Here is a 25,786-nt window from a genome sequence, read left to right on the forward strand (position 1 = left end):
CAACATGTTTTTGTTACCATGAGCCTTGTTTTAAGTTTTCTTTCATCCAAATGGTTAAAATAAATGGTGACACTTTTTTCATTTGATTTGCCTTTATTTGTCCATCCATTACATTTTCACTAGAATTTGAACATTTTTATTTTAATTTAACATTGCACTTTGTGTGTCTTTGTTTTACTCTTTTTAAAATTTGCACTTTATATTTTCAGTCTTTCATATTTATATTTTCAGTGTCAGTAACAAAACAATTTCCCTCTGGGATCAATAAAGTATTCTGAATCTGTTCTCCACCCTATAAATGACTTAGAATTCTTTATATAAACTACTCAAGCCACACATTACACTGGATCACCCAGTTTTTCTGATTAATGTAACAAGTCCATGTCTTGGTCTGAAAGACTGGGAAATAACTGATTAATGTTGTTTAAGGGAATATTATTTATTTATTTTTTGGTGATGTTTTACAAAATATTCATTCTGACACTCTTAAAAAAATACCAAAAAGGGCACAGAGATTCAGGATGTCTGTCATGGGACAATAAGAAAAATCAAGTCTTCTATTAAAGCTACAAAAATTAATCCAGACTGCACAATTTAATTAAGATACCTAAGGTCGTATTTTATACCCAAATCCTCAAACACGAGCACACTGTAATCAAATATATGCCTTTATTCAAAACAAGTTACAAATTCTGCAAATCCTGAGGATTATTTTGATATGCTTTGACTTTCTGGGGATTACAGGACACTCCAGACTTCCCCGCTACAACTCTGGAATAAAATATCTGTTTGTGAGGATCAAATACACCTTCAGTGGGCTGCTAGGATGGACTGAGGAATAAGCTAGTTTTTCTTCCCCAGTTTGACTGACTTTGAAGTTTTTTTTTTCATCACTCTCACAGATCCAAAGACGTGGTTTCACCTGTGTTTTCTAGATGCCAGACATCTCACTCACACTTCTTTTAGTTGGTTGTACTTGAAAGGCACCTCACAATTTACGTTCTGCTCTGAAGTCAAATCCTCTTATGGTATTTGCACCGAATTGTACACCCATGTGAGAGTGCACAGGTGTCAACTGAGGCCTAATTTTTAGCTCTCAATAGCAATACCATTAGATAAAGCTTTAAGGATTTCAAACAGGAGATTTCCAAAGATTTACTTTGGATGTAATAAGCAGAAAAGGAATTTTACTTCAATGCCACCCTCTGGGAAAATATTACTTTTAACTTGTTTTTTCACAGCAGAAATTTTGACCTACCACAGTAGGAAAAGCAAAGGTGTGACTAATAACATTAACATTAGTTTGTGTTCAAAGTTTCACAGTGAGTCAGCACAGACAACACCTGGACTCGGAAATGAAGCACCCAAACCGACAGTGGCCATTAGATGTTAAAGGGACTGTTAATCTGTTCCTTTTTCCACATAGTGACTCTGAAGAACTATGAGACCAATTTCACAAACTATGACAAATCAAACACAATCACAGCACATCACACTCAGAAGTCCAAATGTCTCAAATCAAACGAAGCACTTCCATAAAAAGATACCTTTTATTAAATTGCATGCAAATCTCATCTTCACAGTCCAGATCATTAAGAGGCAGAGGTGACTATGCAAACAAATGATTAGCAGAGTCTGACACTGTCACATTCAGAGTGTGATTTCCTGTTATTTCTGTTTAGTTGGAGGGGGCAGCGAGCACAGCGTCCAGGGCACTCTGAGCCTCTTTGATCTGCTGCTGCAGTCTCTGCTTCATGGCCTCGTTCTGAGCCTTCTTTAGCATGTCCTGCATGTCTTTGATGGCAGCCCGATAGCCCGGAGCGTTGTGAAACACTCGGATAGCCTTGTCGCCACTGCACACCAAGAAGCGTCCGTTAATGTCAAATCTAAGGTCCGTGATCTCCACGCTGTGGACGCCGTGCAGCTCCTCCTCCAGCTTTCCGCTGGCAGCATCGTACATGGCCACGTTGCAGCCATCGCTGACAGCCACCACCCGGCCGTCTGGAGACAAGGCCACCCGGCTGCCTTCAGACGAGCTGCAGGGAATGGTTTTCAGGAGGTAGGGATCCTGCTGCTTTTTGTACTCCACGTCCGTGTTCCACAGCTTCCACGTGCCGTCTTTGGAGACGCTCACCATCCTGAAAAATGAAAGGAAAGCATTACTGCTTAACACAGCTTAACACAGCTTAACACAGGACCCTCATGCACCCACCACCTCTAAAGCTAATTAATTAACAGAGATGCTCTCCTGGCTGATTAACCAAGAGAGGAAAACACTCAAAACCAAGCACTATTAATGGAGTTAGACTACATACAATTACTGTGTGTGAATTTAAGAGCAATGATTTTAGATACTTAGAATGCATTTTAAAATAGCACTGAAATGTGTGCCTCCCTGTCAGACTATTGTCCTGATTAGTTTTCTCAGTGTGCCAACATTAGCAGTGTTAGCAGCAGCAGGCTTCTTTACCCTCAGCTTAACGTTTATAGGCTTTTTTATGCTGCCTCAGCTTATAAACAACCATTCATTTTCCATCTCAGATATTGCAGCGTATTACCTGCGAGAGTCGTTGGAAAAGGCAAATGCATGGACTCCAGCAGAGTGGCCCTTCAGGTCAAAGGCTCGCACCACCTCTCTGAAGTCTCCTCCTTTGCCAAAGCAAACCTCCCACACCTTCACATCAGGAGTGAAGCCGCAGGACGCGACAAACCTGAGCAAATAGACGAAGCACGATCAGAGCTCCCAAAGAGTGACACGCAATTCAAACACTTATTTTTATTTAGATTTTTATTTTACTGAATGGAATTTAAAAGTAAAAACAATATGAAGAAATCATCTTACATGTGGGAAAAAGGTTGATTCAATACATGACTTTTCAAACCTTTATTTTTCTCAATAACAATTTAAAGCAGAAGAACCTACAGCTCTTACTGTAAAACTTTGCCTATAGACACTTTTTCTGTTTTAATGTCATGAAACAGTAAAACAATAAACTTACAGAGTAGATGTATATCATTTCTAAGCTTTCAAGTGTAAGCTGTGCAATAAATGAGGAGTGGGACTGACCTGCCACACGGGGAGATGGCAGCATAAGAATTGGTTATCTGGTTCGTGTTGATAGAGGCGAGCAGCTCTCCTTTCAGGTCCCAGATGTTGATACAAGTGTCGGTGGAGGCACTCATGATAAACTTGCCTGTGGATGAGAAACACAATATCAGCCCCATAAACTGGTGACAAATACTGAAAAATAAATAAATAAGGTTTTACAGATATAGCCTTTTTTGCCAGCTTTCTTCTCATGTGAAACTAGAGTCAACTTTGTCTGTGAAGGTTCTCAGTCATCCAGGTCATCGTAGTCAAAGGAGTTTGCAAAGAAAAGCGTCTGGACTTCTTTAAGTTGCTTGAAGACGTTTCACCTCTCATCCGAGAAGCTTCTTCAGTTCTTCAGAGAAGCTTCTTCAGTTCTTCAGAGAACTGAAGAAGCTTCTCGGATGAGAGGTGAAACGTCTTCAAGCAACTTAAAGAAGTCCAGACGCTTTTCTTTGCAAACTCCTTTGACTAGAGTCAACTTTTATTGCTTGTTGGTGGGTTGATTTTTTTCTTAAAACCGTTAGGCTGCCAAGAGGCTGACTAAAGCTGGGCATACACTGTGCGATTTTTTTCAGTCGCATTATTCAGCTCCTGCTCAAACTGTACGATTGATTCGCAGGGGTTAGAAGTTCGTAGGTCACGATGCAGGGTATCACATTATACGGCCTGATGCTCTGATGTGACCTGAGTGCTCACACTGTGCGTCCATAACATGAGGCTTATAACACAAAATCTGTTGCTTGCTCTCCCTCTCTGTCTTTCACTCACACTGACATGCACACCACCACCATTAACTTTGCTAAATTGCTAATGAAAAACATTGATCAGGCAGCTGAGATTGAGCAGCAATGTCCATCCAACTATTTTCACGGTTGTTGCGGTCGTGATAATTTTGTGAGGCCACATCGAAAAGGCTCAGATGAGCTTGCCAAAGTTCTACAAGTTGTGCTTTCATCGCTTGTGTCCAGATCACATGTTGCACTGCTGTGCTGTTCCGTTTTTCACTTTCATTTCTGCGTTTGCGCGTGCGCACTGTAAGAGGCTGCAGTGACACCCTCACGACGGCCGACAGGATTTCAAACAGGTTTGATTTTCTTACGACCAAACGATTGATGATCGGGAGCTAGTCGTGAGGTGTTAATCGCTTCTCGTTACCCCATATACACTACATGATGCACGACACACGATGAAGGCGAAACTCGGGCCGATCACCATAACGGTCGCACGACTGAAAAATCGGCTCAAAATGGGCCAAAAGTCGCACAGTGTACGCCCAGCATAACACAAAGATTGCACAAATCATCAGAGAGATGGACCAAATGAATAAAAGAAACATTGAAAGGAATATACTAATTGTTAAATACTAAATCACAAATGCTTTCACACACTTTCAGGGGTTTTACCCGCTGATAAAAACAAACGCAGCTGTGTTAACTGCGTTACTACCTGATACACAATACTATAACCAAAAACTTTTAAACAGTTATTTCGGGGTTCTGTACCTGTCTCTGCGATGCCAATGTTGAGGATGGTGGCCTTGTGCTTCTGTGGGAAATCCTCAGGAGCAGCTTTGAAGCTCATGGAGCCATCATCCTTCTTTGTCATTTTGAAGATTCGTATGCAGTCTCCGTTGGCCAACCAGGTGATAAACGCCCTGTAGAGAAAAGGAGACAGTCAGTGAAGGAGGTGGCACTTGTTTCTGAAGATTACCTCACCATAACTCTGGTTGTGTACAGTGCTTTGAAAAGGTATTGGTCCACTTACTGATAACTTTTTTTGCATTTTTTACATGCTTACATGATTCAGATCATCAAACAAGTTACTTCACTAGTCTTTTCTAAACCTCTTTGACCTGGTTTATTGGTTTATGTTAAACTTACACTAGCTCTTGTGTACAATTAACAAGCTTAGGAAAGAGAAGAAGTGCTTTATGTCAGTAAGTGTAGTTAAAGACCTGGAGTCAGGGCTAAACCGGACCAGCGTAGCGTGATCCAGCTCCACATTGGCTCTCAGACACTTGTGCTCGCGGTCCAGGAAGTCCTTGGTGCTCCAGATCCGAACAGTGCGGTCATCAGCGCAGGACGCCAGGTACTTCCCGTTACTGCTAAAATCGAGGCACGTCACATTTCCACTATGGCCCTAAAAGGCACATGGAAACAAATACACACATGCTGAAAAATGGCTATGGAGAGGATGCAAGTGAAACCTCGTTAAATTATTTCAGAACAGCTCACTGAGCTGATCTGCATCCAGACCAAAACAAAAGCAAGGCTTTTAACTCGCATAACCTACAGTGACTTAAAACAAACCAAACTCCAGTCTCTTATGAAAACTCTTCCTTGTCCTCTGAGGCTTTTACAATGTGTGTGTTTGATGATTGTTTCAGTTTACCTTCAGAGAGGCTGCCAGCAGCAGATGGCTGAAAGTGTGTTGTGTAGGTTTATCCTTGCGACCACGCTGCTTCTCCTGCTTCTGCTTCTTGGATTGGGAACCCTTCACAGCACTGGCTTCAGCTGGAAGAAACACAGGAAAAACATGACCATTGATGCCCACTAAGACTATTTTAAAAGGATATATACAAACTATTACTCAGATGGCTGTATATCAGCAGAATAAGCAGTTCTACTAATTGGAACTTTGCTGCTTTGATCACTGGCTGCTCCAGTCTGCATGCCAAAGTATCTTTGGGGAAGATAGTGAACCCCAAATTGTTCAATGCTTATTCCCTTCCGATGCTGACGGTGGATCATGGAGACCAGCGCATAGGCTGCAGGCCCGGATGTACTGTCTACATTGGCTGTCTCTCACCCTTTACCCATCCCTGTTGCTTGTCATGTGTTTCTTTGGTGTATTAGAGTTTTTTTTCATGTGCTATGTGCAGAGGTGTTTTTTTTCTGTTCTCAAACTGATCTCCCTGTTGGAGCTCAGTCTGGGGGGAGTTATTTTTTTCTCCTTATCTTTCCTCGTGTTGTGCTTTTCCATGTTATACCCCTCTGACCTGTCTTCCCCATGTGATGTTTGTGTAATGTATGTATGGTCGGAAGGGTAGGACGGCGCTGGCATGGCTGGCAGCCTTAACCCAATTTCCCTTGGGATGAATAAAGTATGATCAATCAATCAGTCAATCAATATAGCATATAACATATCATAGAGAATTTGTAATTTTGCACAATTTCTAACATAAATATAAACAAAATATATATATATGTTCATTTTGCTTTTTAGGTTTCCATTTTATTTCTTTATTTTTTATTAAGTTTTTCTATTATCATTATTTAATTAAGTTGTGTGGTTGGTCTTGTGTAATTTTACTAACAATATAAGAGTATCTAACTTTTATGTGTAGTCTAACAATAACAATGTACTCTTGTGAGCTGCTATGAATCAGTTATCTCTGGGGAAAGATCATTGATGGATAGCTCTTGTTTATGGATCTTCTTCAACAAGCCTGTACATTAGCATGTATGTCAAAGCCCAGTCATAGGGAAAAGGCTAGGAACATAAAAAAAAGTTTTATTTCCACACATTTCATTTTAGAATAAACTGTTGGTTATGCTATTTCTGAACATGATATGGGTGTTATGAAGCATTAACAAACAGCTAAAAGATAATTTATGTGTAATTTTCCAATCCTTGGCATCATGACAATCCCCCCAAAACACTCTGGAAATCAGGGAATTAGCTCTGGGAGGTTTTCTATTCACTGCATGCAATAATGTTAACAGAATGTGGAAAAACACTCTCAGCATGGTTATTATAGTGAACTAAAATTAAATTAAAAGCCAAGAAAATCGTAAAAATAAGCTATACGACTGGAAACTAATAAAATGAAAAAGTAACCAAAATAAATTAAAAAAAAAAAAACGAACTACTTAACGTCCTCCTTTAGTATAAAGACATACACATTAGGTTAACTGGTGACTCTTAATTGGCCATAGGTGTAAATGTGAGTATGGACAGTTGTTGGTCTCTAAGTTAACCCAGCAAAAGAGTGGCAACCTGTCTGGGATAAGTGGAAGAAAATGGATGGATGTGATGGATAAAAATCTAAACTAAAACATCCAAAATAACTCAAACTAACCTCAAAAGAAAACCAAAATTCAAAATGAAACACAAACAAAACCTATTTAGACAACACAAAACTATAATAAGTTACTATTAAAGTGATTAACTCCAAGGCTATAAAATTATGCCCAGGATTATTACTGTATTATTAGTCTCCAAAAGTTGAATCTGTTCAGGTTTCCCCAAACCTTATAAACAGTACATTTGCATAATGTACTGTACTGTTTATAAGGTTTGGGGAAACCTGCAGTCAGCTGAGACTGAAGAAGTCACTTGGATGAGTGACGAAACGTTTCTCCCACAAAACGCTACGTCCAGATGAACAGATTCAACTTTTGGAGATTTACTTTCCTGGATGATTGAGAATGCATCAAGATGTATTATTAGTCAATTATAAACTTTGAATCCTATTACCTGGAGAAAAAATAATAGTCTAACTACGTCTTTATTAGTCCAAAATTTTATTTCATGTAACTTCTTGTTTAAACATAGTTAAACAGACTCAACATCAGATGAATGTGCTAACCTTCCTCTGTTTTATAACCTTTAAGTACTATCTTTATACAGTGAGTTATTCTACTTCACATGTATAAGAGTCTTAGTGTTGCCATTAACTAATGTCACGTGCTACAGATACCGATTTGAACCTTTGTCATCAATGAAGCGTTAAAAAACAGGCAGTGACTCGACAGAAAGCAGTGCACCCATTGGTCTGTTAATGTGACAGTCACAGCCACTCAAAAGTTACCGTAGCTTCTACTTCTAGCTCTGAGTTCGTGTTAATATCGTTGGCACGGAGCTCTTTTGTTGAATGAATCAATTACTGAGTAAGTGAATGAATGAATGCAGTATGACTGACTTGCCGCCTTCTCCACAGTCTCCCCCTTCTCCAGCTAGCTAGAGTTACGTTAGCCTGAGTGGCTCTTACCGGCAAACTCCGCTGCCTGCTCCGTTTCTTCTCTTATTTCTTCTTTCCGTCTGCCCACCGCTAACGCAACCAGAATAACCAATGCACCCAGTAACAAAGTTAACGCGGCCAGAGCAGCTATCTCCATGTCGACACCCTTCTGCCACGTATTTTGCAACGCTAACGTCTCCTAAACTAACCCCTCACGACTGGGGCACCGCGCATGCGTCCTAATAGTACGCTTCATCTAAGGCTGCGTTCACGTTTACGACTGCAAGTAGTAAATACGAGAACCCCCCGCCTCCAAACATTTCCGTGAAACATATATAGTTTATTTTAAATGTATAAACATTCCGTCAGTTTGGCTTGCATGATTTTAGCATGACGTTAAAAGACAACTTAATCTCTTAGATTATTCGTTTTCGTTTTTTTCTTAGTTATAACGGCGTTATCTAGCGTAACTGCCACAATTTTCACATTTCCTGTTCTGGGTGTAGTCATGAATGCAGCACAATCCGGGTCTCCAACCGTCTTTAATGCCACCTAGCGGACTGGCGTGTGTGGAATGTTTGAAAACTTTTCAGGAGAAAAGTTGGAGCCATGCTTCCACGATATTTACACCAAAATTTATATCCTACCATCTGAATTTTGCTGCAAAAATCAGGACTCACCAGACCAGGCAAATTTTTTTCCAGTTTTTTACTGTCCATTTTCTGCTATCCCGTGTGAAGAGTATCCTCTGTGTCCTTTTCTGAGCTGGCAGGAGTGGCACTGATTGTTGGGTGTCTGCTGCTTTAGCCCACCTACTTCAAGGTTTAACATGCTGTGCATTCAGAGATGCTCCTCTGCATTCCTGTGTTTGTAACAAGTAATTAAATGAGTTTTCGGATCAGTTCAAAGTTGTCAGGCATTTTCACCTTTCAAAGTTTCTTAAATTACCCACCCCCATGCTCAGTTGAACTTCATTTTGACCATGTCTACAAGCCCAAATAAATGTGATTTAGATATTTGCATCAAGTATACCTGAAATATTTAAAGTAAAAGCATGTATTCTTCAGGGAAGTAGCCGTTTACTGTTCCGTGGCAAGTGGTAATACTTCCAAATATGCTTTAAAATGCACTGTGATTATTTTCTGAGAAGAAATAAAATACAAAGTTTGGACTTGTATATAGTCTGACATTATATTCAATCTGATTTCAACTCCAGCTTTCTTGAAATTAAATCACTTAAATTTATTGGGACTAACTCATAGACACAGTTCCCAGTAAAACACTACTTAGATCTCTCGGAGTGTGTTGGATATCAATTCTTGACATTCTTGTTCTGTAAGCAGCGTGTCATTAACAAAGCATTTTTCCAATGTGTTTCATGTTTTTGGCAGGGGAGAAACCAGAATTCCCTAAGGCTACGTTCACACTGCAGGTCTTAATGCTCAATTCCGATTTTTTGATCAAATCCGATTTTTCTGTCTGCTTGTTCACACTACACATAAAATGAGACATCAAACGCGCTCTAGTGTGAACGCTCAAAGCGGCCCGCATGCGCAAAAGAAGATGTCACACACAACGCGCTCTGTTTAGACCCAGAGCAAACAATATTGTTTGACTAATGGCCCTTAATATAAAGACTTCGGACTTTATGTTTCCAGATTTTTGCTTTAAGTTATTTTGTTACTTACATAATAATGCAAATAACCTAATAATGATCCTTTTTGCTGTTTTAGAGGAGCGGTGCTTCAAAGGATAGTTGCAGATTTCTGTCAGAATCTGCAGAAAATACAGTAAAAATAAAATGTTCACATTTCTCCAACATTGTCTTCCCAACAGTTTCACCGGATGGTAGGAAATCGTTCGCGATGTCTTATCGGGCGCTTCTCCGGCGCTGATAATTGGCGTCTGTCTTGTGTCAGTGACGTAAAAGACGGATTTAATGCGACTTGACCGTTCACACAGCAGTCGCTTTCTAAAACATCGGATATGTATCGGATTCAGTACCACATACGAAAGTGACCCAGATCGGATTTGAAAATATCGGATTTGTGCCGTTCACACTGTCATACCAAGATCGGATACGGGTCGCATAGGGGCGAAAAAATCGGATTTGATGCGCTTTCGCCTGCAGTGTGAACGTAGCCTAAGAGAAACCCACAGAAGCTTGGAGAAAACATCCAGACTCCATAGAGAATCACTCTCTCCTCTTGCTCTGCTGTTCATCCACCATGTGGAGCAAACCCCCCTTTAAGCCAACTTTCTCCTGATTGGATGCCCCTCACAAAGAGAGGTGTTAAGGATTACTCCTCTCATGAACATCATACAACCAGAAGTAGAAAAAAACCCCCCAACTATCAGAAACTGTGCGTTTGGAGAAGTTTGACGCCTGACAGGATTTACTTGTTCATAGAGTGAACAAATTACTCGAAACTCTGGCCAAGTTTAATATGAGGATCCACTATTGTAACAGTATATACATGACAGAAAATAAGAACAATCATAACAGGTCCTCTTTAACTTCCTGCAACATTACCAAGCAATACTTGTTTATCCACTACAAAAACAGAGCATACTGCTAATATACAGTACGAAGTATAGCCTCCACGTCTTGGGAAGAAAATTTGGCAATCTTTAAAGGTTTAATGTGGAACATCCACATCCAAAACTCACATTTTTATTTATTCAAATTTGACCATCCAAATAAAAAAAATAAAAAAAGAAGAAACAAAGAAAGAACCCCCCCCCCAAAAAAACAACTGGTAACGGCTCACTTTTCACAATAAGAGGTGATTACTGAGAACAGAGATCATTTGAATAAAACAGCTGACATCAACTGCTTTACTGTCCATGTTTGCTGCACGCTCAAAAACAAAAATAATAATAAAAACAAAAAAAATCCCTGTATCGCTGTGAGAGATCCAATAGAACAGACTGTAATTTTTTTGTAAATCTGACATAAGGTAGCAGTGACATTTCTGAAGTGGGGACAATGTGTTGCTGTGCAGATATTTAAAAACCTCACCATTTATCACGGTTCCATGTGCATTAACAGCAGGTAGGCTGAAGGTAAAATGTAACTGATTCTAGCAGATTTGTTACGTTTCAGTGAATTAACAAGGATTCAGTGCCTGGGCGCAAAGAGAGGTAGTCTGGCACAACAAACACACACACAAGCACACTCTCATCTCAAGATTCTTTTCACAGGGAACAAGCTGAAGAGTTGGCTTTGGTTTGTCAGCGCTAGTCGAGAGTACTCATCCTACTCACATACTGACCTGCTAATTCAATCAGTTGGCAATCACTATCAAAAAAGGCCATCCACAGGAGGACTCTGGGAATGCTTGCAATGACAAAGAGTACGAAACAAGAACACAAGGGTCTGCACAAACTACGTTAAGACATTTACTAAGTCGCCCTTTTAAGTGCAGAAACACATTATTCATTTACAGGGTCAGAGAGCCAATTAAAAAAATAATTTAAATGCAAACTTTACATTTACACTGCAGTGTTGTGTACCTTATCTGAATTGACTGTGCATTTCATCCCATTCAGACTCAGTCAGAGAATGTACTCAAATATTCAGGTAACATACAAACCAGCGAGCGTTTCACGTAAAAAAATAAGTGTCTGAGCCGCAGCTCCACCTTTAGCTCGACTCAACTTTCTCCTTAAGACGAACCAATGGGAGTGTCCGTGTACGGTAAAAGGAAAAAGAACTTTGGATATGCTTATGTTCAGCATCTATCAAATCGTCTTTTCTCCTTCTTCAAGTATAGTACATCATTGTGGTTTCTCTCTCTTTACTGCTGCATTCCCTCACTGGGTCATGGACTCAGCAGGCTAATGTGCTCTTTCTAACTCATCTGCAAACTTCGGGCCAGCACAACCCACTGGAGGAGGAGAGGGAGGAAGCATAGGGTATGGTGGTAGCCTGATGGGGTGGGATGTTGGGCTTAGAACAGAGCAATGTTAGCCAGGTTAGCCATAGCAGCAACAGCTGGAGTCCTCCGAATGCGTTGTTGGAACAACGTGGCAGGCTACTTCTTCCTGTTGTGTTGTCGCCTCGCCTGCAGCCTCTGCCGTGCTCCGGATGGTTTCGATCCAGCTCCGATTGAGAAGGAAGGAGTTGCTGGAGATCCTAAACAAAATAAAAAATAAAACATATGGATATGTAACCATTTCTGCTACAAAGTATCCAGTTTTTAACAGTGGCATCAAATTTTCCAACTTCAAAACCGCCTCTTAATTTCATCTAAATTAGGATCAATATCAGGTCTGACAAGGAATTCTTATAGTGAGGCAACATGCTTTTCAGTATTTGGCTGCAATAAAAATTCCCATCAGCCTGCCTCAAGCCCACCTTTAATAACAGAACCCATGTGTTTCCACTTTGGCCTCACAGCAGTAGATAAACAGGCTAAATCCCACTACATTGCAATGCACAATGCTACAGTGTAGCATCCTATTACCAACAGAAGAGGTATAGAGTAATTTAACAAATGTATCAATAAAACTTTGTGATGGTGCTGCACTCTCACTAAATAAAACCAGAAGACTAACACACACTAACACACTAACATCACTGGGTTACAGCTACTTGAGAGCAACAACCTTTTAAACGTCTAGTCACACATCCCTACTCACGCTTCAGCAGGGCATCACCTCTTAAAAGATAAAAAAAATAGAAAATTGATGCCTTACCAAACTGAACAGCATTGAAGCCTTGGAGTGGAGTTCCAGGACTTCCAAAGGGAATTGGACCTGCAGCAGCACTCTGGCCAAAAGATGGTGTTGACGTTCCTGCAGGGAAAACGGCATGCAACTTCAAACACCCAACACCTAAAATTCTGATAGACCAACATAGTAACCTAACCACAGAGATCTTTCTGTCAGTGTGCAGCACAGTAGGAAACCAGCGCTCACACACAAGTGCAACCATACGGTGATGTAAACAAACAAAAATGCAGCCCACCCTCCCCACCACTGAGACCCGTTAATTCAACTACTGGTTATGTTTCATATAGCAATCATTTCAATTAATTTTCTATCATTTACTGGTAATCAAAACTAAAATTATTTTAAGATATTCGCAACAGACAAAATTAGTGTAGTGGTTAACATCTTTGCCTAACACGAGAAAGATCCCTGGCTTGAGACCAGGAAGAGACACAAAAAGGTCACCCGGAGTAAAATCTGTGCCAAATCAAATATCTGGTGTGATAAAAACCCTTTCAAGCAAGGGAACAGCCAAAAGAAATAGTTAGCCAACATTACATTCATTGCTTGAACCGATCTACAGGTGGGCTTAAGACATAAACAAGCAAAACAACAACAGTCTTAATTCCTTACCAAAAGCTGGTTTGTCTGTAGCAGCAGCCCCAAAGTTGAAGCTTCCCATCTGTGGTGCAGGATTATTGGAAACTGGTGTTCCAAACTGAGGGCACGGCATTCCAGAGCCAAAGTTAAATCCACCGGATGCTGGCTGAGCTGGTCCAGAGGGAGCCGGCTGAGGAGCTGCACTGCCAAATCCGAAGGTGGGTGTGGAGGAGCTCTGAGTCTGGGTTGCTGCACCGAAACTTGGTGGAGCTGAGGGTGCAGCTGAGGGAGCGGCAGTGCCGCCGAAAGCAAAACCAGTAGTGCTGGCTCCAAATGCTGGTTTAGCCGGGGTCCCAAAAGTGGCTGCTGTGGTGGTAGGAGTTGCCCCAAAGTTGAAAGGAGCTGGGGCGGGGTTAGAAGCAGGTGTGGATGATGCTCCGCTGCCTCCAAAAGTAAATGGCTTTGGCGCCGCTGCTGTGGAACCAAAAGTTGTCTGAGCTGCTGGGGCTTCAAAAGATGACTTTCCAAAGTTGCAGGTTGACTGTGTGGTAGCAGGAGCAGCAGTGGAAACTGTATTGCCCATGGCAAAGCCTCCAAATGAAGCAGTGGTTGTGTTCTGATTGGGTGCTGCCTGGCCAAATGTAAATACTTTCTGGCTGGCAGTCTGAGCCTCTGGCTGTGTGGCACCAAATGCAAAGGTACCCTGGCTGGAGGTTGTGGTTGAAGCAGTAGCAGGTCCTGGAGCTGGGGCCGTGGCTGCTGCTGTAGTAGTGGTAGCAGTTCCAAACTGAATTGTGCCGACAGCATTCGGAGCCTGATTCAAAGCTGACGAGTTGGTACTTGTTGTAGATGTTGTGTTCCAGTTTCCAAATAGGGATTTCATAGCTGGCTGTGGAGCAGGCTGTGAAGTGGGAAGGGAGCCTGTGGATCTGCCAGCCATGTTGGTTGAGCCAGAAAACAGAGATGGGCCAGCTGTGTTGCTGCTTGTTGATCCACCAAATACTGAGGCTGTACTGCTTGTGCTTGAAATTGTAGAGGCTGCCTTTGCACTTGCAAGGGATGGAGGCTGTCCAAAGCCAGTAGCTGCAGTGGCATCTCCAAAGATGGGTTTGAAATTCTGGACAGGTGGTTTCCTTTCTGAAGCTGATGTAGCTGAGGTGGTGGTGGTGGTGGTGGTGGCGGTTACAGCAAAGATGGGCTTAAAGCCTGAAGCCATTAGTGGGTTGGTGTTACTGACTGATGCAGAGCTGCTGGCTGGGGCTGCAGTAACAGCAGCTGAGTTAGATGTTGAGGAAGCAGAGGAGGCGCTGACCTGGCTAGCCACCCCAAATAGGCTTGCCATAGGTGGGGTGCTGCTGGCAGCCTGGGAGACCTGACCCAGCAGGACCTGAGCAAAGGTTGAGGACTGCTGCACACCCGCAGAGGAGGACTGGGAGACTGCAGGGATTTGTGGGGAAGCCACTGTTGTTGATGCCTTCAGGATTGAAACACTGGGTTGTGCAGGTGTGGTTGATACAGACACTAAGGGCACATTGGGAGGAAAAAAACATGAGTGTACAGAACAAAGAAATTAAAGGTAGTCAAAATTAAATCAAGTGAAGAGCAGTTGTACCTGAACTTGCACTGGTAGCAGATGTGGGAGAAGGAGCGCTAGCTTTCTTCAAAGCCTCCAGCAGTGGGTTGGGGGCTGCAGGCACTGTACCGGCACTGCTGACTGGATTGGGATCCAGGTTAATGACTGGGGTGGCAGAGCTAGATGTGGGCAAGGGAGCTGCCAGAAGGCTGCTCAAGGTTGTGGTGGAAGTGGTAGCGGTAGAGCCAGCAGAGGGGGCTGGCAGGGTGGAAGTGGTGGCTGAGGGGGAGACAGTCTTCTCAGGCTCTGGAGCTAAAAGAAACAAGAGGGTCACAGACATGCTAGGGCTCATGTTTTTCCTCCATTTTGGTTGAAACACATTTATGTAGATTGATTTCCTTCACAATGGCTCTATAGTAATATAGATACATTTTATGTACATTTTATATATATCTCCATGCGATTTTTCTATACATATTTCTGTACATTGTTACCTGTACATACGGACTTCAGTTGCTTATGAATATAGGACCACTTTGTGTTTTCCTTTTATATTGTATATTCCCCTTACTATAAGAGCTGTGTAACAACAAAATTTCTCATCCGTGGGATAATAAAGGTTTATTCCTTTCTATTCTATAGATAATTTTTCTGGTGTTTAAATCTTTACATGTGAATGAAGGGTTAACAGATTGAACTGAATGCAACTTACCAGGTGTCTCCAGGACTTTCTGTATCTTACTTATAGCAGCCTTTTTCTCCTCATCTAGATCTTTAACAGTAACTGTATAACCCAGTTCAGGAGGTGGGGGCTGCAAGGAAGCACAAGGAGAAACTAAAAGCACTGTAATGGCTAAGCACGAGAAGAGAGGTTTCTAATGAGACTCCAGTAATCCTTACCAGAGAAATGTGATCATCCCGGTTGCTGGACACCAGCTGAATCTTCCTTTTTCTTTTCCCACTACCACCAGAGTCTGGCGAGGTATTGAGTTGGACCTTGGGCAATGGAGCCAGTTTGACTGGAACATCATCATAGGCACAATAAATATAAAGCAATTTAATGTCTCTGAAGGTTTTTTCTTTTAAGTCAACTGCATTCATGTTAAATTTTTGGGGCACACAGATTGAACACTGCACAAATTCCAACTTGTTGTTCATTCATTCAGACCACTGAATGAATGAACATTTGCCACAAGAAAAAAAAAACTTTCTTGGGATGTTTCTGGAAAGCATTTTGTTAAACAGATTAATGAGGGGTCAAACTGGCTAATCAATTTCTCTAAAAGTAAAGAAGCAATCTAATTAAGCACAATTGAAATGATAATGCTCAAACGCATGTGTTTGACACCCATTTGAAACCTCTGATAATATTCTTCAACAGTCTTAAGAGTTAACTTAACAGTAGAGGGCCACTAAGATAAACCCCATGCTGGAAAATGGGTCTCTAAGGTACACGCGAATGAGTTTCTGGGATAAGAAATGACTTTGTGTAAATAAAGTCTAACTAGCATCACCTATAATCACTTCCCAGCAAATTAGCTCTATGGATTTTTAATTAGTAGTAAAAATTTCAGTCAGTGTTGCATAAATCTAAATAATCTGCTGCACAGAGCTGCATTTCTAGGACAGATGAACCCCTACACAACACAGCCACTCAAGGTATGACACTCACAAGAGACGAGTGTGTTGTCCATAGACGTGTGATCTGACTTTGCAGAGGATGCTGAGCTGGGAGACTGTGTGTCGTCCTCTCTGGAAATGAAACTTAAGGTTACAAACCGCAATACTGGTTAAAACGTCAACAACTGATCAGAAACCTAGCAGAGACACACCTGGGTCTTTTTGAAACGCCCTCTGGAGTCTGACAGCGAGATGATCCAGGGCTGGACAGAGGGGAGCTGGGTGCTGACGGCTTCTTCCACTGTGAAGGGAAAACAAGATTTACAGTGTCATAGCTCCACTGTTTCCTCTAGAATCCTGTGCGTCCTCTAATGCAGCAGAGAAGTGTTACCTGGTTGAGACCCAATGAAGAGCTGTAGGAACTCTGGATGGCATTTCTCCTGGTGCCCGGGGTTCCTCTTGGGGCATGAGCTCCACTGCCAGAGCTGATTGAGGATGTCCGAGACCTCTTCATAATGGACTCCTCAGTCACTGAGGTCATCCCTCTTTTCAGACTTCCCGGCCTGGGAAAGGGAAAGTATTTCTCTTAATGCACAGGTAGCACCACAGTATACTTCACCCTGTACCACAGGTTTTCATAAGACATGATCTAACAGCATGACTAGTAGAAAAGTTTAACTTACTTCGGAACCAGCTGTGACGGCGTACCATTGGGCAAAAGGGGTTCAAAAGCAGAGTGTGCACTTCCACCGCTGTCATTACGTCTTAGGAAGTAAAAAATTAAAACAAATAAAATGGAAAAAAAACAACAACCATTTATTATTTTTGAAATATAGAGAAATAGAGAAAATAGAGATAGAGAAAACCTATGTAAAATGTGCTGTGTTAAGTTTTAGTGATATTTCCAATTTTCTTGCCATCCTTCAGTAACTCAAAACTGCATTTGAGCTCCGGTAATGTATTTATAGAAGACTTTAAGTCCACATTTGTATCTTGTATTAGCATGTGATCTGTATCTATTCAAATTATTGGGGAAAAAAAAGGGAAGCAATGAATACAGCATTATAATGCAGCTGTTATATGCATTCACAAGAATGCAAGGCCTTATGTGGGAGTGTATACTTTGTTGGAACATTACATTAGAAGAGTGAGCTTTACAAGTGCACCACAAATGGACTGGGAAATGGTGTTAATAGGAAAAAGCTATTCATCCATTCTGTTTGCAGCTGTCCGTAAAGCTAAGAGACAGAGACAACTGAAAGCATCAACAGGCAGTTTTTCTGTAGCCTTGCTAATAACCACACTATGTATTACCTACAGACCAAGAAGGTTTAAACAAAACACATGATACTTTTTGTGTCTTAGGTTTGCTGTGTGAGTACAGTAAGTTCTTTTTTTCCAGTCTATTTTTTAAATTTATTTCAGTTTAAATGTTTTTATACCTACTTTTAGTTTACTATAATAACCTTACAGCTATCAGACAAAACAAAGTGTTGCCAAACTACATAAAAAGGCAAATATAAAGCTTGTCAGCATTCATGTGCTGCCTCGTACCTTCTTTTGCTTTTCTGCTCAGTTGTAAAGCTCCTGTCCTCGTCCTCCACTTCTCTCTTGCGGCTTTCCTTCAGCACCTTGAGGACACTCTCTCTGGAGCACGGATCGGCAGGTGCTCTGGGGAGAACGGCATAACTCAAATGGTCCATGCTGAAAAAAAATAAAGCAATCAAACACAAAAGTCAGAGCTGCCGACAACACACAAATCAGGGATTTACTAAGCGTTGGATAAAAAGAAAGGTAAACAGCCATTGCAAAAGTTGTATCAAAAGGGTTTTGACATTAATCTCTTAAAACAGGTTATGTTAGAGTTTAAAGAGATCTGATTCAAGCTGATGATCTAAACTGAAACACTGTAATGCATAGATCATGCAGAGACCTGGGGGAGCTGTGGTCAGGCCTGGCGATCTTCACTGTGACAGGACTGAGGGCAGCCGGGGAATTGCGAGGGCTGAGGATGTTTTTCTTTCTGAAACCGTCCCATTTGACGGGAGGAAGGATTCCCACTGACGAGACACCCGGCTGCTGCAGGGGGTAGTGGCGCTGGGGTGTGATGGTGAACCTGCTCGCTGCTCCCAGTGTCTCCCTGCAGGACAGAACAATTAGAGGCCAAGGCAAAATGAAGGGTCTTAAAGTCTGTTTTTCGTCTGTGTTTTTGTAATCCCACAAATGGCCATAATAGATTTTTATGGGAAAACCCAAACATATAATACTCACTAATATTACAGAAAACGTGAACTGTTGTTCCTGTCTCTAATATTTCATGTCAGATACCATTTGTCAGTCTCTATAATGGTTGGGGCGATAGCGGAAATAAATCCCATTATTAGGTAAAAGTCTAATGCTTTGTTTTGCTTTCTAAATACATTATTACATTGCCAATACAGCAAACCTGCTAAATATGCTTTTCAGCTCCAAAGTAATTTATATGGCCGACAATTCAAGTTTTCTATCATAACTGTTCACAGATTGGAAATGCCGGTACTATATTAGTAGTAAATTACTGTAATGGGAAACTTTTGCACATGACTTAACCTGTACACATATATACGTATAAGGTTGCAGTAACGTGTAGCACATTTGGATAGCTGTGTGGAGCTACAGAGATCGCTCTGACGGCTCAAAGGTTAGTCATTAAAAACCGCCAAGCTGCACCTTTAGCCTTTTGAATTCCAACAACTTAACCGCCTCCATTCAAAAAGAACGGGCTGTATTACGCCGGTAAAACCGTGATGTGATTGATTTGATTTTAGCCTGAACATACCCAGCAAATGAAAGCCTTCTGTTTGGAGTATAGACGGCATGGTTGGGTCTGGCTAGCTTTTCCCGGAGCTGCTCTCGGGGATTTCTCACGGCTCTCCGCCTCCCCGAGTCGGCGGTTGGGCTCTCCGGTTTCCCGATGTAACTCCCCATGAGAAAATCCCGGGGGCTGAAAAGAAAAGACTCGCTTGATAAGGATTCCTTTCGATAAACGCCGCTTTCAGCGAGTCTTTGTCTTAAGTGTCCTTCTGATTCCCGGAGCTCGGCTCTGTTGCTGTCGCTGCTCTTCGCTCTCCCCCGTGCGGGTACCGAGACGCCGGTCGCCTCCCAGCTCCACAGCCAGCGCCGCACTACGGCCGGAACGTTTAGCCCACCCCGAGGATTCGGGCCTAACCTGGCGGGAAGCGGTTCTCCGCTATGATAATAACAGGCAATACAACAAACTGCAAGAATTAAGGTCACATAAAGAAAAGTAGGAATATAATAAAAAGCGAGAGTAACTAGGCCTAGAGCAGAGAGAAGCAATAAATGTTTTTCTCTAGGAGACATGGCGGCAACGCGCCGCCGGAGGACTCTCATATCCCATCATGCTGTTCTTCCGACATTACTTCTTGGATTTATATTTGTATTCACGCGCATTAGCGCCATCTACCGAGGTGGGGCTGTTAAACGCCGCCAGTGTTACTGCTCATTAAATTAATCTTCCTTTTGCTGAACCTAGGACAAATGTAATGTAAACTGTTGTGTAAAACATATGTATGATTATTATTTTTATTTTTTTGCATATTCGTCACACTTAAATGTTTCAGATCATCAATTCAATTTTAATATTAGACAAAGATAACTGGAGTAAACACAGCATGCAGTTTGTGAAGGGGATCCTGATAATAGTTTGGGACTGGTCAGGGATGAGTCTTTCCAGGGTCTGACGTGGGAAGTCAGTGCCACAGGCCTGTAATCCTGGGGGCCGCTGTGACGTCTTCCACACTGGGACCCTCTGCGGGCTCAGATTCACCATGAACAGTTAATGAAAGACTCCACAAAGCTGGGGGCACAGGCCTTGAGGACAAGGGGACTCACCCTGTTTGGTCCAGCAGACTTGCCTGAGTGGAGTCTTCTCTGTTCTCTTTGAACCTGGTCATGAGTGAAAGCGCTAGGTGTGGGAGGGGTGTCAGGATTTTCATAAGATTTTATGGTGCAATATGGAGAGAGAAGGAGAGAGAGTGGCGTGGCTGTGGATTGCAGGTTAACTACAGGTAGGTCAGTAGGGGGGTGAGCATTTACTGCAGTGTCGAATCTGTTAAAAACGAATTCAACTCATTGGATCTGCCCTCATTCAGATGCTGAGTCTGTAACCGGGCTTTGGCAGAGTGGATAATGTCAAATGCAGCAGTGGGGTTAGAAGAGAGGGGAACATAAACAGCCACCAAGATTACATGGGTAAATTCCCTGGGAAAATAATCCGGCCTGAGTCCAACAGCGCATAGTTCAAAAATCACCAAACAACAGTGGACCTTTAAATTTAGATTTGCCATACTACTCTTCTATTTACCTAGACAAGACCACAGACAAGTGTTTTTAGCAGAATGTTAATTTTTATTTTGTGATATTATTTAAACATGTTTTTTCTTGGAAGGAGTACGATGAGGACTTTGGGATGGAGATAATGAGAGTGAGAGCAGGATATATGAAGGAATGTTGGTGAATCATTAGTAAAGAGGAACTGAGGGCAGCTATGAAGAAGATGAAAGTGGAAAACCAGATGGTCCAGATGACAACCTGTGGAGGTATGGAGATGTCTAGTAGAGCGAGCAATGGACTTTTTGACCAGACTGTTTAACAGAGAATGCCTGGATGAGGTCAGATACCTGGGGTTAACCATCCAAACCAATGGACAGGGCACAAGAAAGGTGAAAAAGAGAGTGCATGCAAGGTAGAATAGGTGGAGGCTGTTGTTAGGGGTGATTTGTGACAGAAGGATAGCAGCGGGAGTAAAGGGTAAGATTTACAAGATGGTAGTGAGACCTGCTATGATATATGGCTTGGAGCTGGTATCACTGAGAAAAAGATAGGAGGCTGAACTGGAAGAGAAACAGCTAAAGATGTTAAGATTTTCATTGGGAGTGAGCAGAATGACAGGATTAGAAATGAGAATATCAGGGGGGCTAAGCAGTTTGGAGACAAAGTTAGAGGCAAGTCTGAGATGGTTTGGAAAAATGCAGAAGAAGGGACAGTGGATATATTGGACAAAGGATACTGAAAATGAGGAAGAGCACAGAGAAAATTCATGCATAGGGACTGGTGTGACAGAAAAGGAGGCTATGGATAGGGTGAGATGGAGGATGCACTGTGGTGCCCCCTAAAAGGAACATCTGAAAGACGAAGAACAAAAAAAGAGGATAAAATGTTTTTCTTGATTTGAAATAAATCAAACACCATATTATGTCAAAACATACAACAAGGAAAACAACAGAAATTATGGCCTCCCTGAGATTTATATTCATGAATATGATTGTCATTACTTCAGAGAATGTCACAGTTGGTGTACAAAAAGAGGTATGAAAGTCAATTTAACTCTCTGAGTCTGATCAAATCACTACCCTTTCAGCTTGTTCGTGGCCAAAAGTGGCCACCTACAGATTAGGTCTGTAATTTTTATTATTTTTGGTTTTTTGCCATTTTTTCTGCATAAAGCTTTTAAGTAACTTCAGTTCTTTCCATAAATATAAAATAATTATTACTTTTTTATTTTTTAACCCTTTAAACACCAGTTTGTTTGTCCACTGCACCAGCTGGATGACAACCTCAAATCTCGCAATTTTATATAATTGCATTGCTACTGAAATTTCTTGTATAGAGTCTGGGGCATATAATTGATTCACATCAACACTGATTATAATGCATTGTTATTTTAGTGCAGAGAGAGCAAAAACATAAAAACTCCCTCTCAGACTGTTCGTGGCCAAAAATGGCCACCCCTTGTTTACATTTACAAAATGCTATAAAATTCATATATATTAAGAAAAATGTCCAGTTTTTTTTACATGATTTTTTAGATTAGCATCAGGGCTGTTCATGAAAATCACAATTTCATTAAAATTCTGAAATTTAACCCTTTAAATACTAGTTAGAGCACATAATCATAACAACTCATAAATAGAGAAAATCATAAAATCCCAGTTTTTTTTCTAAATAATACATGCCATCTGATTTATTTGCTAACCATGATGAAGGTTAGATGCATAGCAATAATTAACAGCATCAATGACATTTATGCAACATTGTTTTTTTCTGCAGTGGCAGAAAAACAAAAAAACTCCCTCTCAGACTGTTCGTGGCCAAAAATGGCCACCCCTTGTTTACATTTACAAAATGCTATAAAATTCATTTATATTAAAACATTTTTCTACTTAGACCAACTTCATTTTTAAATGAAAACCAGTCCTAGTCATGAAAACCAAAATATAATTCAAAATTAGAAATTATACCCTTTGAATACCAGTCAAATTATATGTTACTACTATGTTTTTGGGGGGGAAATAGCAATAAAGTTCAAATTTTTTCAGCAGTTGAATGACGAAACCTTTTCTTTTTTTTTTAAATCATTGCAGGTCAGTGCCAGTAACAAAAATAATAATTATTAATATTAATATTTTGTATTATTCCTGTGAGTAATGACCCCAATAAAAGAAACTCCCACCTTGTTAGTCATGCCAAAAACGGCCTTTTATTGCTTGTTTGTACAAAATACATCCTCTTTCTGTGTGTGTGTGTGTGTGTGTGTGTGTGTGTGTGTGTGTGTGTGTGTGTGTGCGCGCACTCAGGGAAGGCAGGACACGCAAACCACAGCAGAGTGATCTTTGCAGACACTCTTTCCACAGCTGGAGCAAGTGGTTGCCGTTCTTCTTCTGTTTATACACAGTTCGCACCTTTTCCTCATTTTGTTGATGGGCTGTGGGTCATACTCTGATTCTGATTCTGACTGCTGTATCTCAGCAACAATAGCAGCGGCTGCTTTTGAGCGTGGGGCACAAGGCCGTCTTGCAATTTCTGGAGTCACCAGCATGTGGCCCAGCTCCTCCAGGAACACCCTTCGTTGGTGGGTCTTGGTGGACTCCCACTCAGGATGCACTGCTTTCCACAGGACAAAGGCACTGTATGCTGAGACGTCCAGAAGATTGTAGAACAGAGCCAGTGGCCAGTGACTGGTTTTCCTCCGACAACTGTAGGTGCCAACAACCTTGTCTAGGTTATCCACTCCACCTTTACACCTATTGTAATCAAGGATTGCTGCTGGCTTCTTCTTTTCCCCATCACTGACTGCTGGTTCCCTATGCTTTGTGCTCAAAAGAAGCACATTCTTCCCTCGCTTGGGCATGTAGGAGACTGCCATGGTTGTTTTGGTGAAGGCAAAGAGAGATGAAAGAATCTTCCTCTGTCTCAGCTGAACAAGCTGGGGAGGGAGCTCTGGTTTGTTTCTCCTGATTGTGCCAACCAGAGCTAGTTTTCTTCTGAGCAGCTCCTCTGCCAAGCTGAATGATGTAAAGAAGTTGTCACAAGTGACAGTGTGTCCTTGGAGCCCCTCTGTCAGTTGTAGCACAACTCTCATTCCCTGATTAACTTCCCGGGAACTTCCAGGTGATTTTCCTGTGTAAATTTCCATCTTCCAAGCATAGGAGGTTGCCACATCACAGGTCACCCAGATTTTAATGCCATATTTTGTAGGCTTCTTGGGCATATACTGTCGAAATCCACATCGACCTTTGAATCCAACCAGCTGCTCATCGACACACACGTCAACTCCTGGATTGAACAGCAGGGGGAGACGAGCAACCCACTTTTCCCACAGGACGCGAAATGCAGCAAGCTTATCGTTCCTGAAACGTCCCGGGCGGGTGAGCTTGTCATCAAAGCGGATGTTAGTGCTGATCTGGGAGTAGCGGTAGAGGGGCATTGTAGCACGGAATACTGCCCGTCCGGTCTTGTCAGCCCACAAACCACGCGATGCCTTGAGCGGTAGACACCAGCGAGAATCAAAATCCCAATGTACGCTCTCATCTCCACATCATCCACATCCCTCCAATCCTCACACTTTCGCCTCCCATGCAGGTTTGTGTGGGTGCACAGCAGCTGAATGATCTCTTCTGTCACAAACAGGTCAAATGCAGATCTCAGGGTGCTAATGCGGGCAACTGCATACAGGGTGGGCCCTGGAGTGATACCAGTGGGTACTGGATTGTAGCGCATGGTCTCCTCAGCAGTGGGAAACCACTCAATATTCCCAGAACGAGACATCCACTCAGCCACCGGCGCCCCGGCGTCTGCCGCTTCTTCCTACCGTCTCTGCCATTAGCCGCTCTGCCTCGACTGCTGTCTCTGTATCATTCTCACTTGCTGAAGAGGAATCGGGCACTGGATGGTAATCCTCATCACTGGTAGTGATGCTGTCATTCTCTGAGGAGACTGAAGAAGAAGCCTCTTCTTCAGATGCAGCGGATTCCTCGTCATCTTCGCTTTCTGAGTGCATCACATAGTCAAGTGCTTGAAGCAGTGAATATGACCGTCTTGCCATCTTGCCAGAGCAAAAATGATCTTGAAGCTGCTGGGTTTATTTATAGCTTTACAAATGACTGCACCTGTATAAACCCCAGGACAGAATTACAAACAGTCCCAGTTTGTTGTTGTTTATGCTACAGCTACAGCTTTGAACTTTGCAGAGTGTCCTGTGAGTTCTTTCTCTGTTTTTTTTTGTTGGGAGAGTAGATATTTTGGTGTGCATTTTTTTAATGAAAAGAACAAAGTTAGAGGTGCTTTCATTATGAACATCAAAGTTAAAATTCCCCAGGAAGCTCAAAGCTCAATAGCTTGCATCAAGAGACATTCACATGAACTTGGACGTATGGCAACATAATTTATTTTTCTCTCTTGCAAATGCAAAGTTGTGCTGCAATTTCACACTGGCACTTTTTTTTTCATGCACAAACACAAACCTTTGTCTAACATCTTTAAGATCAAACCTGAATCAAAATTGTGTCATTCTTTTGGTCCACTGGAGTGCAGTAAGCCATCAAACACCCCTATAGAAAACTCAATATTACATGAAATTGCTTGCTTGGCCAAAAATGGGTAAATGATGTAATTTGGTAAAAAACATTAAAAACTACAATTTTCATGTGTTGAGTTTAGAATGAAAGCAATTTTACTTAAATCGCATGATATAGTACTGTCAGTAACAAGGAATCAAAAAAGGTGGTTATAATGGGTTTCAATTGGCCACAAATGGCCACGATAGAGCCAAGAGGAACAATTTAGTGTATAGTGAATAGTATTGACATTATTAAGGAGCTGATGTTGAAAATTAAAAAATCTGAAAGAAATACACACCTTTGGGAAGTTTCATTTTATTTGC

The 25,786-nt window shown here is 41.8% G+C and overlaps 2 protein-coding genes and 1 pseudogene across 2 annotated transcripts; all 3 read right to left on the reverse strand.

Annotated features, from left to right (window-relative positions):
• Positions 1-655: 655 nt before the first annotated feature.
• On the reverse strand, positions 656-8,311 carry tbl2 (transducin beta like 2). The gene is made up of 7 exons (XM_003451433.5): positions 8,085-8,311; positions 5,483-5,604; positions 5,046-5,230; positions 4,594-4,745; positions 3,068-3,194; positions 2,559-2,711; positions 656-2,138 (listed from the first exon to the last, which is right to left on the reverse strand). The coding sequence occupies exons 1-7, from the start codon at positions 8,209-8,211 to the stop codon at positions 1,679-1,681; spliced, it is 1,326 nt and encodes a 441-aa protein (XP_003451481.1). The 5' UTR covers positions 8,212-8,311; the 3' UTR covers positions 656-1,678.
• A 2,167-nt stretch (positions 8,312-10,478) lies between these two features.
• Positions 10,479-19,991, reverse strand: pom121 (POM121 transmembrane nucleoporin). The gene is made up of 13 exons (XM_005456169.4): positions 19,382-19,991; positions 18,497-18,703; positions 18,118-18,267; positions 17,247-17,327; positions 16,955-17,126; positions 16,776-16,864; positions 16,616-16,695; positions 15,844-15,962; positions 15,656-15,755; positions 14,983-15,255; positions 13,404-14,891; positions 12,756-12,854; positions 10,479-12,192 (listed from the first exon to the last, which is right to left on the reverse strand). Exons 1-13 carry the CDS (start codon positions 19,954-19,956, stop codon positions 12,092-12,094), a joined length of 3,534 nt encoding a protein of 1,177 aa, XP_005456226.1. The 5' UTR covers positions 19,957-19,991; the 3' UTR covers positions 10,479-12,091.
• Positions 19,992-20,092: 101 nt separating this feature from the next.
• On the reverse strand, positions 20,093-25,578 carry LOC109203920 (piggyBac transposable element-derived protein 3-like; annotated as a pseudogene).
• Between the last annotated feature and the right edge of the window lie 208 nt (positions 25,579-25,786).

Source organism: Oreochromis niloticus, linkage group LG10 (assembly GCF_001858045.2).
Source record: "Oreochromis niloticus isolate F11D_XX linkage group LG10, O_niloticus_UMD_NMBU, whole genome shotgun sequence".
Classification (NCBI taxonomy): Eukaryota; Metazoa; Chordata; class Actinopteri; order Cichliformes; family Cichlidae; genus Oreochromis; species Oreochromis niloticus.

Bases quoted from the DNA above. Each gene is read 5' to 3' on its own strand.
- tbl2 (XM_003451433.5), bottom strand. From the start codon at position 8,211: ATGGAGATAGCTGCTCTGGCCGCGTTAACTTTGTTACTGGGTGCATTG. The intron at 3,195-4,593 runs GTACAGAACCCC...TCTCATCCACAG, and splicing joins CATTGGCATCGCAGAGACAG to GCAAGTTTATCATGAGTGCC. The intron at 2,139-2,558 runs GTAATACGCTGC...TTCATTTTTCAG, and splicing joins TTTTCCAACGACTCTCGCAG to GATGGTGAGCGTCTCCAAAG.
- pom121 (XM_005456169.4), bottom strand. From the start codon at position 19,956: ATGAGAGTCCTCCGGCGGCGCGTTGCCGCCATGTCTCCTAGAGAAAAA. The intron at 17,328-18,117 runs GTACGAGGCAGC...TTACTTCCTAAG, and splicing joins GAGCAGAAAAGCAAAAGAAG to ACGTAATGACAGCGGTGGAA. The intron at 17,127-17,246 runs GTAAGTTAAACT...TCCCTTTCCCAG, and splicing joins CCGTCACAGCTGGTTCCGAA to GCCGGGAAGTCTGAAAAGAG.